Below are 19543 nucleotides of genomic sequence, written 5' to 3' on the forward strand. Positions count from 1 at the left end.
AGACTGGCTGGGTTACCCAGTGTGGCTGAACTTTCCCAGACGTTAAGTAATGAGCTTCATGTTTATTTTAATGTTCGTTGCTATTAGTTTATTATTGCTGAGTACAAATATGCAATACTGATTTTAGTTAGCACAGCAGAGGTTTTAATTTAAAAGCTTAATTTCAAATTAAGTTAAAAATTACATCGTGGACAGATGAGTCCGTAATAATGTTTAAGGTTAAAAGTCTTCATTCAAATTGCAGTTACCTCATGTTACCCTCCTTTGTTATTCAGTGTCTAACCTGATCAAAGTTTAAGCCATGTTTAAGCCTGATCAAAATTTTGCTTTTACTTAAAAGATCAAAAGTTAAGGTAAGGAAAAGCCCCCCCAGAGTGAACCTGGTTTCTATTTACAGCAAGTTAGTAGCAAAAAGTATGATCTATCCTTGCAAATAGAAAAATTGGAAAACTGAGTAAAAGAGTTCAAGGACAAAGCAGGTGTGGTTTCTGTCAAGGTGCATTAAATCAAGCAAAGTGATAATCACTCATTTCTATCAGCTAGACTAAAACTCCAGTTGTCTCCAGAGAGCAACAACTTCTGGTGACTGTTGTCCTCTAAAAATCATAGCTTGGAGATGAAAAGGACCGGCAGTAGGATCTGAGTCACCCATTCACTGGAATGCAAATATTGCCAAATAACTCAGAATAACCTTTTAAAATAGTTTTATTCCTTTTTAATCAGTCCTGCCCAGTAGCAGTTTTACATTCAATCTTTAATGCTTTTTGGCTGTTTTTAAAAGATGCAATTTCAAAGGGTGGTTACCCATCAAGAAGTGGGTGAGTCATACCTTCTCCCAGTGGAATTTTTAATTCATTTCCGTTTCTTCCTCTTTTTGCCCCTCATCAATGACTTTAAATCCTCCAGCTGTGTCCTTATGTGTCTTGGAAAAGCTGGTGTGCTAGATAATGCTGGGTACCAGGCCTACAAGATAGTTTCGTAGATTTGCAGAAGTTAGGAAGAAAGCAAAAGCAACCTCAGAGGGCTTGAAAGTGATTATTTTCTTTCTTGCTGCCCTGGGCTTTATTTTCTGGCACACTTCAGACTTCATGCATTTCTGGTCTTTGGCTTTAATATATTCCTCACCCCTCACTTTATATACTGACCTCTTTTGCTTCCTCCCTTGATCAACCAGATTTTCATGGATGGTGACCAGGATCCTTAACTTTGGCAGTCCAGCCTAAAATATGATCTCAGTCATATTAGCTCAGTCATATTAGCTTCCAACATACAGAATTTTTCAGTGAGCACTACATGCTTTTCACCTGGATTCTGCAGTACTTCCTTTATCACATACTTATCCAACTATCCCTTTTTCTACCCATCCATGGATCCCTCTTTTTTTTTTTTTTTATGTATTTCAAAACGTTGCAGGCTTCAGTACATTTCTTTCCATATATAGTCCACTGTGTTTTCTTTTGAAGTACATTTACATACAATGAAGTGCAAAGATCTTAAGTGTATCATTTGATGAGTTCTAATAAACATATATACCTGTGCATCAAAACGCTGTCATGATATAGAACATAATCGTCATCCCAGAAATCTTCCTCATGCCCCTTCCCAGTAAATTCTCAACTGTATCTCCCAAAGGCAACCACTATTCCCCTTTTCCCCCTTCCATACAGCCATAAACTGTTTTGTATAAGGTTTCTTCATTGAGCTTAATATTTGGAGATTCATCAGTGTTGTTGGGTATTTCAGTGGTTGCGCTGAGCAGTATTCCATTGTATGCATGACCACAGCTTATCCATTCTATCAGTGGACACCTGGGCTATTTCCAGTTTGCAGTTATTGTGATAAAACTTCAGTGAACATACTCATACAAGTCTTAGTATGAATACTGCATTTATTTTTGTTGGGTAAGCCAGAAGTAGAATTGCTACATCTATGTTTAATTTTTTAAGAAACTGCCAGACATTTTTCCAAAGTAGTTGTATCATTTGTACTCTGACCTGTGATGTATGAGTATTTGGTTTTTCCACATCCTCACAAACATGGTGGTGTCAGTCTTTTTAATTTTAGCCATTCTAGTAGGTGTGTAATGGTTTCTCATTGTGGCTTTAATTTGCATTTTCCTGATGACTAATGACGATGAGCACTTTATCATGTGCTTATGCTTTCTGTGTATACTTCCTTCGTGAAGTGCCTGTTAAAATCTTTTGCCTATTTTTTATTGGACTGTTATAAATCCTGGATACCAGTCCTTTGCTAGATCTGTATTTTACAAATACAAAAACCCAGTCTGTGGCTTGAGTATTATTATATTAAGATTAACTTTAAGCTGAAGTTTTTATTTTGATGAAGTCTAATTTAGCAGTTTTTTGCTTTAATAGTTACTGCTTTTGTATTGTCTCTATTAAACCTGGGCTTACTCCCAAGACAAGAAGATACTCTCCTGTGTTTTCTTCTAGTTCTCGTTTTAGGTTTTTATATTTAGCTTGCCTGTTCAGGCTTGTGATCCATCTTGAATTAATTTTTATATGTAGTGTGAAGTAAGTCAAAGTTTCTTTTTTCCCTTATAGGTAGGCATCTAATTGTTTCAACATTACTTCTTTAAAAATGTCCCCATTTTTTTGTTTCAACATTACTTTTTTAAAAACTTCCCCATTTTTTCCCATAAAAACTCTCCCATTTAGATTATATTGGTGGCTTTGTCAAAAATTGATGGACTATAAATGTGGAACTGGGCTCTGTTCTGTCCCATTGATCCATTTTTTAGTTCTTATGCCAGTAACATACTGTCTGATCATGGTAGCTTCATAGTATATCTTGAAGACAAGTAGTTTGAGTCATCTTTGTCATTGTTTTTCAGGATTATCTTGCATATTCTAGTTCCTTTGCATTTTTACTTAAAGTTTAGAATCAGCTTATCAATTTCTACTAAAAAGTGTGTTGGGATTGGGATCGTGTTAAAACTATAAAACAATTTGGAGAAAATTGACAATGATATTGAGTCTTCTGATCAATGAACATAGTCTATCTCTTCATTTACTTAGATCTTCTTTAATTCCTTGTAGAAGTCTCCAGTGTAGAGCTCTTATTAGCCTTTTGTTAAATTTACTCCAAAATATTTTTGTGTCTGTTCATGCTACAGAAATTGAACTTCTTACCCCTGGGGATAAAAATATATTATGTTTATAAAAAATAAAAAAGAAAACAAAAAAAAGAAATTGAACTTCTTAAAAATTTCATTTTCAGATTTTTTACAGATAGTATATAGATATATCATTGGTTTTTGTATATTAACCTAGTATCATATTACCTTAATAAATTCACTACTTAGTTCTAAAAGCTGTTTTTGTAAATTTGCTAAGATTTTCTTCATAAGCAATCACTTAATTTGCAAATACAGTAGGCTTTAATTTTTCTTTTTGGATTTGCATCCTTTATCTTGCTTTGTTGTAATGGCTAGGACATTAAGACAGTGTTAAATATAAGTGGTGAAAGTGGGCTTTGTTTTATTATCTTATCTTGAGGGGTTTTTTGTAGGCACTTTTATTAGATTGAAGAAGTTTGCTGAGAGGTTTTATCATTAATTCATTTGTCTAATGACTTCTCTATATCTGTTCAGATGATCACATATTTCTCCTACTTTATTTTTATCAGTTAGATTACTTTTTTTTTGTTTTGTTTTTACCTACTTTTACCTACTTTTTTTTTTTAATTTTTTTATTTTTTATAAACATATATTTTTATCCCCAGGGGTACAGGTCTGTGAATTACCAGGTTTACACACTTCACAGCACTCACCAAAGCACATACCCTCCCCAAAGTCCATAATCCCACCCCCTTCTCCCAAACCCCCTCCGCCCAGCAACCCTCAGTTTGTTTTGTGAGATTAAGAGTCACTTATGGTTTGTCTCCCTCCCAATCCCATCTTGTTTCATTGATTCTTCTCCTACCCACTTAAGCCCCCATGTTGCATCACCACTTCCTCATATCAGGGAGATCATATGATAGTTGTCTTTCTTTGCTTGACTTATTTCACTAAGAATGATACGCTCTAGTTCCATCCATGTTGTCGCAAATGGCAAGATTTCATTTCTTTTGATGGCTGCATAGTATTCCATTGTGTATATATACCACATCTTTTTGATCCATTCATCTGTTGATGGACATCTAGGTTCTTTCCATAGTTTGGCTGTTGTGGACATTGCTGCTATAAACATTCGGGTGCACGTGCCCCTTTGGATCACTATGTTTGTATCTTTAGGGTAAATACCCAATAGTGCAATTGCTGGGTCATAGGGCAGTTCTATTTTCAACATTTTGAGGAACCTCCATGCTGTTTTCCAGAGGGACTGCACCAGCTTGCATTCCCACCAACAGTGTAGGAGGGTTCCCCTTTCTCCGCATCCTCGCCAGCATCTGTCATTTCATGACTTGTTTATTTTAGCCATTCTAACTGGTGTGAGGTGATATCTCATTGTGGTTTTGATTTGTATTTCCCTGATGCCAAGTGATATGGAGCACTTTTTCATGTGTCTGTTGGCCATCTGGATGTCTTCTTTGCAGAAATGTCTGTTCATGTCCTCTGCCCATTTCTTGATTGGATTATTTGTTCTTTGGGTGTTGAGTTTGCTAAGTTCTTTATAGATTCTGGACACTAGTCCTTTATCAGATATGTCGTTTACAAATCTCTTCTCCCATTCTGTCAGTTGTCTTTTGATTTTGTTAACTGTTTCCTTTGCTGTGCAAAAGCTTTTGATCTTGATGAAATCCCAATAGTTCATTTTTGCCCTTGCTTCCCTTGCCTTTGGTGTTGTTCCTAGGAAGATGTTGCTGTGGCTGAGGTCGAAGAGGTTGCTGCCTGTGTTCTCCTCAAGGATTTTGATGGATTCCTTTCACACATTGAGGTCCTTCATCCATTTGGAGTCTATTTTTGTGTGTGGTGTAAGGAAATGGTCCAATTTCATTTTTCTGCATGTGGCTGTCCAATTTTCCCAGCACCATTTATTGAAGAGGCTGTCTTTTTTCCATTGGACATTCTTTCCTGCTTTGTCGAAGATGAGTTGACTGTAGAGTTGAGGGTCTATTTCTGGGCTCTCTATTCTGTTCCATTGATCTATGTGTCTGTTTTTGTGTCAGTACCATGCTGTCTTAATGATGACAGCTTTGTAATAGAGCTTGAAGTCCGGAATTGTGATGCCACCAACATTGGCTTTCTTTTTCAATATCCCTTTGGCTATTCGAGGTCTTTTCTCGTTCCATATAAATTTTAGAATTATTTGTTCCATTTCTTTGAAAAAGATGGATGGTACTTTGATAGGAATTGCATTAAATGTGTAGATTGCTTTAGGTAGCATAGACATTTTCACGATATTTATTCTTCCAATCCAGGAGCATGGAACATTTTTCCATTTCTTTGTGTCTTCCTCAATTTCTTTCATGAGTACTTTATAGTTTTCTGAGTATAGATTCTGTGCCTCTTTGGTTAGGTTTATTCCTAGGTATCTTGTGGTTTTGGGTGCAATTGTAAATGGGATGGACTCCTTAATTTCTCTTTCTTCTGTCTTGTTGTTGGTGTAGAGAAATGCAACTGATTTCTGTGCATTGATTTTATATCCTGACACTTTACTGAATTCCTGTATAAGTTCTAGCAGTTTTGGAGTGGAGTCTTTTGGGTTTTCCACATATAGTATCATATCATCTGCAAAGAGTGATAATTTGACTTCTTCTTTGCCGATTTGGATGCCTTTAATTTCCTTTTGTTGTCTGATTGCTGAGGCTAGGACCTCTAGTACTATGTTGAATAGCAGTGGTGATAATGGACATCCCTGCCGTGTTCCTGACCTTAGCGGAAAAGCTTTCAGTTTTTCTCCATTGAGAATGATATTTACGGTGGGTTTTTCATAGATGGCTTTGATGATATTGAGGTATGTGCCCTCTATCCCTACACTTTGAAGAGTTTTGATCAGGAAGGGATGCTGTACTTTGACAAATGCTTTTTCCGCATCTATTGAGAGTATCATATTGTTCTTGTTCTTTCTTTTATTGATGTGTTGTATCACATTGACTGATTTGCGGATGTTGAACCAACCTTGCAGCCCTGGAATAAATCCCACTTGGTCGTGGTGAATAATCCTTTTAATGTACTGTTGAATCCTATTGGCTAGTATTTTGGTGAGTATTTTCGCATCTGTGTTCATCAAGGATATTGGTCTATAGCTCTCTTTTTTGATGGGGTCCTTGTCTGGTTTGGGGATCAAGGTGATGCTGGCCTCATAAAATGAGTTTGGAAGTTTTCCTTCCATTTTTATTTTTTGGAACAGTTTCAGGAGAATAGGAATTAGTTCTTCTTTAAATGTTTGGTAGAATTCCCCCGGGAAGCCGTCTGGCCCTGGGCTTTTGTTTGTTTGGAGATTTTTAATGACTGTTTCAATCTCCTTACTGGTTATGTGTCTGTTCAGGCTTTCTACTTCTTCCTGGTTCAGTTGTGGTAGTTTATATGTTTCTAGGAATGCATCCATTTCTTCCAGGTTGTCAAATTTGTTGGCGTAGAGATGCTCATAGTATGTTCTTATAATAGTTTGTATTTCTTTGGTGTTAGTTGTGATCTCTCCTCTTTCATTCATGATGTTATTTATTTGGGTCCTTTCTCTTTTCTTTTTGATAAGTCTGGCCAGGGGTTTATCAATTTTATTAATTCTTTCAAAGAACCAGCTCCTAGTTTCGTTGATTTGCTCTATTGTCTTTTTGGTTTCTATTTCATTGATTTCTGCTCTGATCTTTATGATTTCTCTTCTCCTGCTTGGCTTAGGGTTTCTTTCTTGTTCTTTCTCCAGCTCCTTTAGGTGTAGGGTTAGGTTGTGTACCTGAGACCTTTCTTGTTTCTTGAGAAAGGCTTGTACCGCTATATATTTTCCTCTCAGGACTGCCTTTGTTGTGTCCCACAAATTTTGAACCGTTGTATTTTCATTATCATTTGTTTCCATGATTTTTTTCAATTCTTCTTTAATTTCCCTGTTGACCCATTCATTCTTTAGAAGGATGCTGTTTAGTCTCCATGTATTTGGGTTCTTTTCAAACTTCCTCTTGTGGTTGAGTTCTAGCTTTAGAGCATTGTGGTCTGAAAATATGCAGGGAATGATCCCAATCTTTTGATACCGATTGAGTCCTGATTTAGAACCGAGGATGTGATCTATTCTGGAGAATGTTCCATGTGCACTAGAGAAGAATGTGTATTCTGTTGCTTTGGGATGAAATGTTCTGAATATATCTGTGATGTCCATCTGGTCCAGTGTGTTGTTTAAGGCCTTTATTTCCTTGCCGATCTTTTGCTTGGATGATCTGTCCATTTCAGTGAGGGGAGTGTTAAAGTCCCCTACTATTATTGTATTATTGTTGATGTGTTTCTTTGATTTTGTTATTAATTGGTTTATATAGTTGGCTGCTCCCACGTTGGGGGAATAGATATTTAAAATTGTTAAATCTTCTTGTTGGACAGACCCTTTGAGTATGATATAGTGTCCTTCCTCATCTCTTATTATAGTCTTTGGCTTAAAATCTAATTGATCTGATATAAGGATTGCCACTCCTGCTTTCTTCTGATGTCCATTAGCATGGTAAATTCTTTTCCACCCCCTCACTTTAAATCTGGAGGTGTCTTCGGCCTTAAAATGAGTTTCTTGGAGGCAACATATAGATGGGTTTTGTTTTTTTATCCATTCTGATGCCCTGTGTCTTTTGACAGGGGCATTTAGCCCATTAACATTCAGGGTAACTATTGAGAGATATGAATTTAGTGCCATTGTATTGCCTGTAAGGTGGCTGTTACTGTATATGGTCTCTGTTCCTTTCTGATCTACCACTTGTAGGCTCTCTCTTTGCTTAGAGGACCCCTTTCAATATTTCCTGTAGAGCTGTTTTGGTGTTTGCAAATTCTTTCAGTTTTTGTTTGTCCTGGAAGCTTTTAATCTCTCCTTCTATTTTCAATGATAGCCTAGCTGGATATAGTATTCTTGGCTGCATGTTTTTCTCGTTTAGTGCTCTGAAAATATCATGCCAGCTCCTTCTGGCCTGCCAGGTCTCTGTGGATAAGTCAGCTGCCAATCTAATATTTTTACCATTGTATGTTACAGACTTCTTATCCCGGGCTGCTTTCAGGATTTTCTCTTTGTCACTGAGACTTGTAAATTTTACTATTAGGTGACGGGGTGTGGGCCTATTCTTATTGATTTTGAGGGGCGTTCTCTGAACCTCCTAAATTTTGATGCTCGTTCCCTTTGCCATATTGGGGAAATTCTCCCCAATAATTCTCTCTAGTATACCTTCTGCTCCCCTCTCTCTTTCTTCTTCTTCTGGAATCCCAACTATTCTAATGTTGTTTCGTCTTATGGTGTCACTTATCTCTCGAATTCTCCCCTCGTGGTCCAGTAGCTGTTTGTCCCTCTTTTGCTCAGCTTCTTTATTCTCTGTCATTTGGTCTTCTATATCACTAATTCTTTCTTCTGCCTCATTTATCCTAGCAGTGAGAGCCTCCATTTTTGATTGCACCTCATTAATAGCTTTTTTGATTTCAACTTGGTTAGATTTTAGTTCTTTTATTTCTCCAGAAAGGGCTTTTAGATCTCTCGAGAAGGTTTCTCTAATATCTTCCATGCCTTTTTCGAGCCCGGCTAGAACCTTGAGAATTGTCATTCTGAACTCTAGATCTGTCATATTACCAATGTCTGTATTGATTAGGTCCCTAGCCTTCGGTACTGCCTCTTGTTCTTTTTTTTGTGTTGAATTTTTTCCGTCTTGTCATTTTGTCCAGATAAGAGTATATGAAGGAGCAAGTAAAATACTAAAAGGGTGGCAACAACCCCAGGAAAATATGCTTTAACCAAATTAGAAGAGATCCAAAATCGTGAGGGGGGAGAAAGGGGATAAAAAGAGGTTCACAAAGGAAGAAAGAAAAAAAAAAAGAAAAAAGAAAAAGAAAGAAAAGAATTTAAAAAAAGAAAACAAATAAGAAAAATATAAAAAAGAAAAAATATATATATTGGATAAACTAGTTAAAAAACGTTAAAAAAGAAAAAGGTAAAAGTTAAAAAAAAAATTTACCAGAAGGCGAGGAAAAAAAAAAAAAACAAAAAATGAAAAAGAAAAAAATCAAATTAACTGCAAGACTAAAAAAAATCACAGGGAAAAAGCCATGAGTTCCGTGCTTTGCTTTCTCCTCCTCTGGAATTCTGCTGCTCTCCTTGGTATTGAAACCGCACTCCTTGGTAGGTGAACTTGGTCTCGGCTGGATTTCTTGTTGATCTTCTGGGGGAGGGGCCTTTTGTAGTGATCTCAAGTGTCTTTGCCCCAGGCGGAATTGCATGGCCCTTATCAGGGGCCTGGGGTGAGTAATCCCCTCGGGTTTGCTTTCAGGAGCTTTTGTTCCCTGAGAGCTTCCTGTAGAGTTCCGGAGGACGAGGAATACAAATGGTGGCCTCCTGGTCTCCGGCCCAGAGGAGCGGAGAGCCCGGGGCCCCACTCCTCAGTGCGCCCTCAGAGAACAGCGCCCAGTTACTCCCGTCTGCCTGACCTCCAGCCGCGCTCCGAGCTCACCAAGCCTGCGACCGGTTCAAGGTAACACTGAGCTGTGAGCTTACTGTCGGCTCTGTCTCTGTAGCCGGCTTTCCCGTTCCAATACCCGCAAGCTCTGCGACACTCAATACACCCCCGATCCTTCTGTGACCCTGCGGGACCTGAGGCCACGCTGACCCCGCGTGGGCTTTGCCCCGGTTTAGCCTCTGGAGCGATGTCCCTCAGTGGAACAGACTTTTAAAAGTCCTGATTTTGTGCGCCGTTGCTCCCGGCAACCCGTCGCTTTGGATTCACTTCTCCGCTGGTCCTACCTTTCAGAAAGTGGTTGTTTTTCTGTTTCCAGAATTGCTGTTCTTCTTCTCTTCGATCTGCCGAGGGATTTTCTGGTGTTTGCAATCTTTAGATAAGCTTAGATTACTTTTTTTTTTTTAATTTTAAACCTACCTTACATTTGTAGGATAAACCCTATTTGATCATAATGTGTTAATCCTTTTTATATATCATCTTGTTAATACTTTGGAAAGGATTTGTATATATATGTTCTTGAACAGGGGTGGTTTGTAATCTCCTTTTTTGTAAGGTTTCGGTATTAGTGTTATTATGCTGGCCCCATTAAACATGTTAGGAAGTGTGTCCTCCTCTGTTTTCTGAAAGTTCATGTAAAATCAGTGTTTTTTCTTCCTTAAGTGTTTACTAAAACTCACCAGTAGAATGATCCAAGGCTGAAGTTTTCCTTATGGAAGGGTTTTAGATAATTAAGTCAGTTCCTAACTAAGGAAGGGTTTTAGATAATTAAGTCAGTTCCTAAGGATATTCAGATTTTCTGTTTTATCTGTATCCATTTTGGTAAGTTATATTTTTCAGGGAATTTGTCTACTTCATCCGGGTTGTTGAACTTTTTTGGCATTAAGTTGTTCATAATATTCCCTTATGCTTTTAATATCTGTAGGATGTTAGTGATCACCCCTCTTTCATTCCTGACACTGATAATCTGTGTTCTCTTTTTTTTTCTTGATTAGTCTAGTTAGGGGTTTATCAATTTTGTGGTTCCTTTCAAAGAACTGACTTGACTTTATGTCCTCTACTTCATTAATTTTTGTTTTACTTTTTTATTGTTGTCTTCTCCTTTCTTTGGCATGCTTCATGGTTCTTTTTCTATGACTTAGTAAGGTATAGAGGCTTGGCCATTATTATAGACCTTTTTTCTTTTCTGATGTAAGTATTTAAACCTTTAAGTTTTCCTCTAAGCATTGCTTTGGCAGAATCCCATAAACTTTGATATGTGGTATTATAATTATTATTCTCTTAAAGTATTTTATAAATCCTTTATATTTAAAGATAATCCTTTATATTAAAGACCCATGGATTATATAGAAATGGGTTGTTTGATTTCCAGATTTCCAAAAACAGAGTTTTTTTTGGTATCTCATTGTTGTCAGTTTCTAATTTAATGCCATTTTGGTCAGAGAGAAGCTATTCTGTATGGGTTCTGTTTTTGTTTTGGGGGGAGATTTTTTTAAAAAGATATTTATTTATTTATTTAAGGGAGAGAGAGAGAGAGAGAGAGAGAGAGAATGGTAGGGGCTGAGGAAGAGGAAAGAGAGAATCTGAAGCAGACTCCACAGTGGATGAGGAGCCTCATGTGGGGCTCAGTCTCACGACCCTGAGATCATGACCTGAGCTGAAATTGGGATTTGGATCCTTAACTCTGAGCCACCTAGGCATCCCTTCCTAAATAGGAAATTAACCTTCTTAAGAGAAAAAGTCCCTTATATCTAGCATAATGTTTTACGGATAGAGAGTACTAAGTAAGTGTTATTAAATGAACCCAGTGGAAAGAACTGTGCATGAAGAATCAGAAGACTTACTTTCCACACTTAATTCTGTGATCATCTTACATTATTACCTGATTTAAGCCAGTTATGTGTTCTGTGCTTATATTTACTCATCTATAAAAATGAGGTGGGACTAGATTATCTCTGAAATTACTACTTTCTCCGACATTCTGTAGTTTGAAGATTTCTGTTGGAATGAGAATGTTTATCTAAAAGATGTATTTGGAAGTTACTTTTAATCTGGCAGTCACTTTCTGACAATGACTTTTCTATAATGCATTTATAGTCCTTATATGTAGTCCTTAAAGTAGAATATGAATGCAGTGTTAAAAGAATATGTAATAACTCTTTTTTTTTCTTTTCTTTAATAATGCATTGCAATTGGTTCTTCAACTGTCTGATAGCATTCTTGTCAGCTGTTGAAAGAATCAAAAACCAAAATGTTATGGGTTGTTTTGTCTATATATATCTTACTGTCTTATACCTTATCAACTAGCATGATAGGGAGCAAAGGTCCCTTATTAGTCTCTAAACTTACAAGGTCACCAGGTTAGTTTTTCATTGGTTGTGCTCATTTAAAAATCAGAATTCTCTTTGTTTCTGTTTCCTTGGTTTGTGTTGGGCAGAACTTTGTTTTATAGACCTCATTGACATAACAACCAATGTCCAGGAAGCAAACTTGACCACTGTCTCAAAAGGGGAAAATAAATTGTTATTTTTAAATCATCAAACACCCAACTCAGTCATTTTTAAGTCTAGAATATCACCAGCACAGCATTGTACAGAGCATAAAATTTTATTGAAATATATTTTCCAGATATGACAATAGCAAAAAAAGAATTTGGTCTGTGGTGCTACTCCAGAGAAATTGCATCATGAACCCCTGATGTTATTTGGCGTTTCAAGCAAATTTTTGGCTTTCCAAGAATTTTGTAAATTCTAATTAGCCAAGTTTGGGGTTGTAGATATGGAAGAGAGTTTCACATTATGACTAATCAAAATTAACATTTCTTCTGTGTACCATTTTTATTTACTTTGCCATTTGGTTTGAGCAGGTTGAGGTTCTGTAGGATTTTCAGGAATTTGGGCCTTGAGCTCTAGTAAGATTTCACACAGGAGTAGACTAAGACACATTGACGTTATTAATGACAGAGGTTTTAAAAGTTGTTTTTGTTTTTAAGATTTTATTTATTTCTCAGAGAGAGATACAGCAAGAGAAGGAACATAAGTAGGGGAACTGAAAGAGGGAGAAAGAGGCTTCCCCCTGAGCAGAGAGCCTGATGTGAGACTTGATCCCAGGACCCTGGGATTATGACCTGAGCTGAAGGTGGACACTTAATGACTGAGCCACCCAGGCACCATTGACAGAGGTTTTAAAAGAGGACTGCAACAAACTGATAGCAATGAAAAGCGTTCTTTGATGCTATAATCTTCCTGGAGTGAATCATATAAACAGTTTCCAGAAGACTTTAACATTGGTTTGCTGTCTTCCTTCAGTGTCCCCTTTGTTGGGACCCTTCAGGCAAGGAGTTAGTAATAATGGATACCACTTTTATAGTTTACTTTTTTCCTTCTATAAATAGAACCAAGAAATAATATGTGTTCATATTTCTGCCCCTTTTAGGTGTTTGTTCTTAAGTGGTTCTTGATTTCATCTGTGTCTTTTTCTTAGAGCTAGATTGTTAAGCATCTCTGGGACAAGAACTAGTGTATTATTTCTTTCTATAGAATCCCTGGTCTAGTTTGAGGCATCCTCTAGGGTTGATTCTTTGCAAGAGGAAAGATAACCAGCAGAATTACCTAGAGGCTGCTGTGGGAAGGTAAAGAAAGACCTGTCTTTAGTTACGCTTGATTATTTATTCATTCTTTATAGTTGTATTTTTTTATACTGAAGTAGAGTTTTTGATGCTGAAGACTTTAAGCAGTTACCGCCAAACATATTCGAGCCTACTGCCTTCAAGGTGCCTGCTGTCTAGATGCACAGACAAACATCCACCAATAACAAGGCAAACCGTATTCATATTATGGGCAAGGTGGCTCTGGGAATGGTAGCACAAAGTGATGAGAGGTTCTGGGAAGATGTTGTGGGAGGAGAAATATATTTGAGCTATGTTTTGAAGACCAGCTAACATATAGTTTTTGTGTACTTTCAAACTCTGAAGGTATTGTCCCACCCCACTTGCACCCGCCCAACCTTCTTAATAAAAAAAAAAAAAAAGTCAGCATAAGTTATTGGCTTCAATTATATTTGGCTTTACAGAGCATATTAGCTAGCATCTTTTGTAGTTGGTGCCACTACTGTGGCATACAGAAATGTGTAGGATTCAGTATAGCCCTGCACAGTAGGGTCCACACTTACTTAAGATGACCCTGTAATGGCATAAAAAGAGCGGTGGAGTCGGAATTAGAAGACCTGGGTATGAGTCCTAACTTGGCCTTTAGAAGTTTATGATCAGGGTTGGAAAATGTGTAGTGCATTTCCTGGGTGCCCAAGAACTTAAGAATTTTGTGGTCCCCAGAAGATATGGGAGTTGAAGTGGGTACTAACAGAGAGGAACCCTATTGGATGGCTACCTAAAATGATATGAGAGTTATGGCAGGCCCTAAAAATTGCCCCGAAGTTGCTTGGACTAGTTGAAAGCCTTCATGCAAATATTTGCATATTAAAGAACAATCATTAATATCTTTACACTGCTGTTCAATGAAGAGGTATGTTCAGTGACTATAGGACTAAATGTAGCATTAACAAAAATCCCAATAGAAATACAGTTATCCTATAGGAAGGATGACCTTAAACTCTGTTCTTTTAGGAAAATACCCCATTAATTTGTCATTCAGATTAAGAGTTTCTGCTAAATTGCTTTGCAAATGAAAATACAATTCTGAAAAGAAGGTAGTGGTAAAAGCTTTTTGTAAATACAAAATGTTAGCTTTTTAAAGCTTACTTTTTAATTTTTCCATTTCTTACCCTGCAAAAGGTAATGACATTTCCCTTAAGAGGAAAGACATTTTTGAAATGGAGTTAAATTATTGTTTGAGAATGAGGCTTTTCTCTCTCCTTATACTATATTCCAATTACTAAGAAAGAGATTTCTTACAGTCCTTGCAGCATGCCTTTCGTGATCTGTGTCTGCATGCCTTTCGTGATCTGGACAAGAGAAAGATTTGCTGGTGATTTTCTCTTTCCTGTGGACAGATTCCCACTTGCACAGTTGCCCATCCTCTAGTTTTTTCCCAGTGATCCAAGGTACTCTTGTGCTGCTGAGCTTTCTTTTAAGAAAAACTGGAAGCTTTGAAACAGTCGGTTAATAGGGAGATATATGGTACAATTTTAGAATGCCTGATTCTATTACGTTCTTCTTTACTTTCTTAAATACACAAATTTAGAGTTTCTTGCTTTCCTTTCTTTTTAAATCAATCTTCATGTGATTTTTTTTCTCCATAATATGAGTATTTTAATTTTTTAAATATGGTTTTCCCCAAACACAATAATTGATATTTAAGGAAAATTATATTTAACCATGGCATTATATACTTCTTTCTGTTAGTGCAGGTCTTAGTACCCACCTATTTGAGAGGCATGGGACTTTCTGATTTATTTCAAAGATGTATAGTGATTTATATCCTGTCTTAGGCAAGATTTGATAAATATCTGAGCACTTTATCTCTCTTATGATTCAGTTTTCAGTAACTGTGGACCACTTATTTACTTTTTAGGTCTGTTGCCTCTGGTAATTCCATATAAAACTTTATAGGTAATAAACAGTGCAAAAGAGTTGGAATATCAAGAATGAAAAATTTCAGAATCAGTGTTCCAGTTCAGTGATTAACTTTGTTAATAACTGTTATTAAAATTAAGTCAGCTTTTATTGACAGTTAGTGAAGAAGTGAAACTAAAGGAATAGTTTTAAAATTTTGGAAACTTGATTATTTTTATACTTGAAGAAAGGACTTTGAACTTCTTTGAAAGGAAGAAAATTAAATAGGGGGCGGGGTGGGGGAGAAAAGAGGTTTCCCTTACCCTCCCAGGGAATTGAGAAAGTTGTAGAAGGGTGCACCAAGAAGAATCACTGGGTTCTAGGATGTTAGAGAAGCTGAAAAGAGAAATCTGATGTTCCTTGCTGAATTGTCTAAGCAGTGCTATAAAGTGAAATGAAGAATAAGAATTTAGAAGTCTGATAGACCCAATTTCAAATCCTGACTTGGATATTATGAGCTCTGTATCCTTAGACATGGTATTCATCTCTTTGAACCTCAGTTTCTTCTGTGAAATGGAGATAAGAAGACATGCTTCATTGAGCTGATGGAGCATTCCATATATGTACAGAGTATCTAACATAGTACTTGGTGCAGTGGCCCCCGGAAATGTTAGGTCCTCTGCTCACATTAGCAGCCCCCTCAGTAGGTCCCTTTTACTTCCCTGGATTCTCAGCCAGCAGTAAAGCCATTAACTCAAGCAGCTTGAGTCTGAAGTATTACTCACTACTTTGATACCTAGTGTTAGTGAAAGAGAAGAATGATGCCTAATTTTGTAAATTATTGCTAAGATTAATAGGCTTGGCAGAATGACTTGTGTGTGTATATAGAAGACATTTTATCTAAATTATTCCTATGATCATTATACATACTTCCCTTGCCCTTCTTTTTTTTTCTTTTATTTAACATGGCATAAAATATGGAGTAGGATATAAATAAGGCAGATACTTTTCACTTATATGAAAAGTGGTTACTAGAGTTTCCACAGTTGCATTTGCTGTTTCAAGGAGATTATGGTTACTAGCGTCCTGTAGGGGGATAAGAATGATAATGATGGTGGTAACAGTACTGTGTGCTAGTTGAGTCATGTCAGTCCTATGAGGTATGGCTTCTATTAGGCTCATTCTGCACATAATGAAACCGAAGCACAGAGAGGTTAATAACATTTCTGTGCGCATAGTTAAGAAGTAGCAGAGCCAGGATTTGAAGTAGGCCACGCTCTTAACCACTGTCTTACAGGACTAAGCGAAAACAGTCGTTCAAATGGGAGCAAATGTCCTAAAGCTGTGGAAGGTTGCTTACTTTTAGATTTGCTCTGCAGGTATTCTGAAAGAAGCCTCACAAAGTGTATTGGAATTACAATTGAGACCAGACCAGATTACTGCATGAAGCGGCATTTAAGTGACATGTTGACCTATGGCTGCACAAGGCTGGAGATTGGGGTACAGAGTGTCTATGAAGATGTGGCCAGAGATACCAACAGGTAAAATGAAGACAAATGATTTCACACAAGCTTCCTTCTAACTCCCCCTGATTATATCTATATTTATACTCATCCTCTTCTCCTTCCTACCAATATCAGAGAAAGAGGTATAGGTATTCCTTCTTCTCAGAGTCATTCTTCTGTCTCTGCTCTTAATTTCCACCCCCTTTCCATTTTTCTCGTCTTTACTGGCTCTTTTCCAGTAGCTTGTAAATGTGCTCTTTTCTCTTCCTGTTCTTGTCATAAACAGCCTTTTCCATATGGAAAGGGGAAGGCAGGGCTTCAAGGTCAGTCATCTAAAGCAGAAGAGAAGGCCAGGAGCATGGAAACAAAGAGAAGGGTTTGAACAAGAAGGAAATCAGGGTGCTATTTAAAAGATTGGTTTTTGTGACATGGATGCCAATTAATAGAGTAGTGAGAGAAGGGTTGTTGAGCAATGGGTGTAAACTTTGAGAAATTTAGGAAGTTAAGAAAGAATAGAAATAGGGGTTGACAGAGCCATATAAAGTTCTCTTGAAGAACTCTAGAAATAGATCACTGAGTTGAAGAGAAACTTACACATGAAAGATTAGCTGTATAAGGAACTTTATGATTAATTGATAAATTAGAGAAAAACAAAAGATTTCAGGAGTCTGTTAGGCAGCAGAGATCATTGATTGAGGATGTAAAGTCAGGTTTCAGGGAGTTGGTATATGATCAGTTGGACTTTAAAGGCTACTTTACCAGGAGAGGCAGACGTGATTGGGGGTTGTGGTAGGAGAAGGAAGGCAACTAGGAAGTAAAAGGCTTACACTGGTCAGCATCTTAGAAACCACCAGAAGAATGCCAGGCTAAGGAGAGAGGAATCTTTCCTTTAGGTACTAGAGATCTGTTGGATAGTTTTGATCACAGGGAAGAATTACACAGATATCAGGCTTAAGAAAGATTAACATGAATAAAATGTACCCTTGTAGGGTGAGTCTTAAACCGGAAACACTGGTTGGCCTGCTGCAGTGATCACGTGTTGTACCTGTGGAGATGGGAAGAGTCTCTTGAAGGTCAGAGAAGCTTTCTGAAAAGAATGGCATCAGACCTGAGACTTAGAGGAAGAGTATGACTCAGATGGGGAAGAAGAAGATTATTTCTGGCAGAAAGAAACATACAAGCAAATGCCTAACGATGAGAGCACTTGGCAAATTTAGGGGATTTGGAGCAGGTTAGCTTGGTTAAGAGTGTAGAGCATGAGGTAGGATAGTGGTAAGAGGTGAGGCAGAAGAGGTTAGCCGTGGTAGCCAAATAATGAGGAACCTTAGAAGTCAGCCCAGGGAGTTTTGGCTTTAGTCTGAGGACAGGCTGTAAGATAAGTTGTGATAGGAGCATATCTGCATTTTAGATCCCTTTGGAAGGATCACAGTTTGCAGGTGGAGAAGGAAGATCAGTTAAGAGGCTATTGTACTCATTTAAACAAGAAATGATGTCTTAAAAAGAAGCAAATGACAGTGTTTGGTGAGTAGATGGACATGGGGGTAGGAGAGAATGGGAAGTAGAGGAGTCGTGGAGGGAAGGTGAGTTTTGTTGTTGGATGTACTCAATTCTAGATACTTGTAGAACAACAATTTGAGGGTTTGCTTTAGAGCAGAGCTGTCCAGAACATTGTACAGTGATTGAAGTAGCCTACATCTGCATTGTCCAATATGATAGTGCAACTGAGGAACTGAATTGTTCATTTTAATTAATTGAAGTATAAACTGAGTAACTACATGTGCCTAGGGACCGTGGTGTTGTACAGTAGAACTTTCGGGTACTGGATATTTGGATGGAGTATCAGGAGAGAGGCCTCACCTAGTCATATAAATCGGGAAGTGGTTAGCAAAAAGAGATTGGAAATGGATTAATGGAAATGCATGGTAATATCCAGAGTGGGATGAAGTCCATGTTTCTAGGAATTTTTTGTGTGTGGTTTTTTGTTGTTTATTCATTTGTTTATTTGTGGTGGTGGTAGTGGTGAATGGGAATGTCCTGGAGGTGAAAGGATTGGCATAGGGCTTTGGTTTACAGTAGCCCCAAACTGTTATTAGGGCTTGCTTCCTATTAGATGTGGTGCTAGAATGTTAAAATGATTTACCCAGCTGGCCCCAGATGATTCTGCCTTGTCAGTAAATCATTTACTCTTCTCACTTTTTAAAAGACATTGGAGACCACCAGAATGAAATCTATTTTGTATGTAGGTGACATTCTTCATCTCCCTCTCTCTCCAAATAATTTCAGAAAAATTTTAAAGGAAAGAGCATAATAAGAGGCTGCTTCTGCATGGTTTTGAGCTCATTATTTTTGTTTTTAACTTAAATATTTATATTAGTAAGCTTACTTCAGCTGATGATGCTAAACCAAATAATTTTTTTTATAGTCCAAATAATTTTTGTGTGCATTAACTCTGGTTAACCCATTCATTTACTGTCACAGCCGTGAGTTAGGTACCTGGGGAATTTCTGAGAAATATCTCAGAAGTGAACTGATTTATTTCCAGGCCTTTTCACAGCCAGAAATATAAAAATGATTTTCTGAGATTCTTATTCCCCAGCCATATTATTCTTCATTATAAAACTACCATTACATGTCTCCAAGATTGTTTTCCCTCTGTTCCTTGTGTTAACCTTCTTGCCCATTTATTTGTATAACAGGAGTGAATTTTCTTTCCTCAGGGGCCACACTGTGAAGGCAGTGTGTGAGTCATTTCACCTGGCCAAGGATTCTGGTTTCAAAGTTGTGGCTCATATGATGCCTGATCTGCCAAATGTGGGACTAGAGAGAGACATCGAACAGTTTATAGTAAGTGTTGCCTTAAAAAGGCTAATTTCAAGTGCCTCTGCATGTTGCTCTATCTACCCTCTCTGTTCTTTTTGATTATTTACTGCTAATTTCCCCCTCA

The 19543-nt window shown here is 37.4% G+C and overlaps 1 protein-coding gene across 1 annotated transcript in view; it reads left to right on the forward strand.

The window, feature by feature from the left end:
• Positions 1-19543, forward strand: part of ELP3 (elongator acetyltransferase complex subunit 3) — a 104306-nt gene that overhangs the window by 29654 nt on the left and 55109 nt on the right. The window contains exons 8-9 of the mRNA XM_082726843.1: positions 16474-16635; positions 19317-19443. Coding sequence (XP_082582969.1) covers positions 16474-16635; positions 19317-19443 — 289 coding nt within the window. The remainder of the gene's footprint in view (positions 1-16473; positions 16636-19316; positions 19444-19543) is intronic.

The sequence above is a fragment of the Mustela nivalis genome (assembly GCF_964662115.1).
Source record: "Mustela nivalis genome assembly, chromosome: 4".
Taxonomy (NCBI): Eukaryota; Metazoa; Chordata; class Mammalia; order Carnivora; family Mustelidae; genus Mustela; species Mustela nivalis.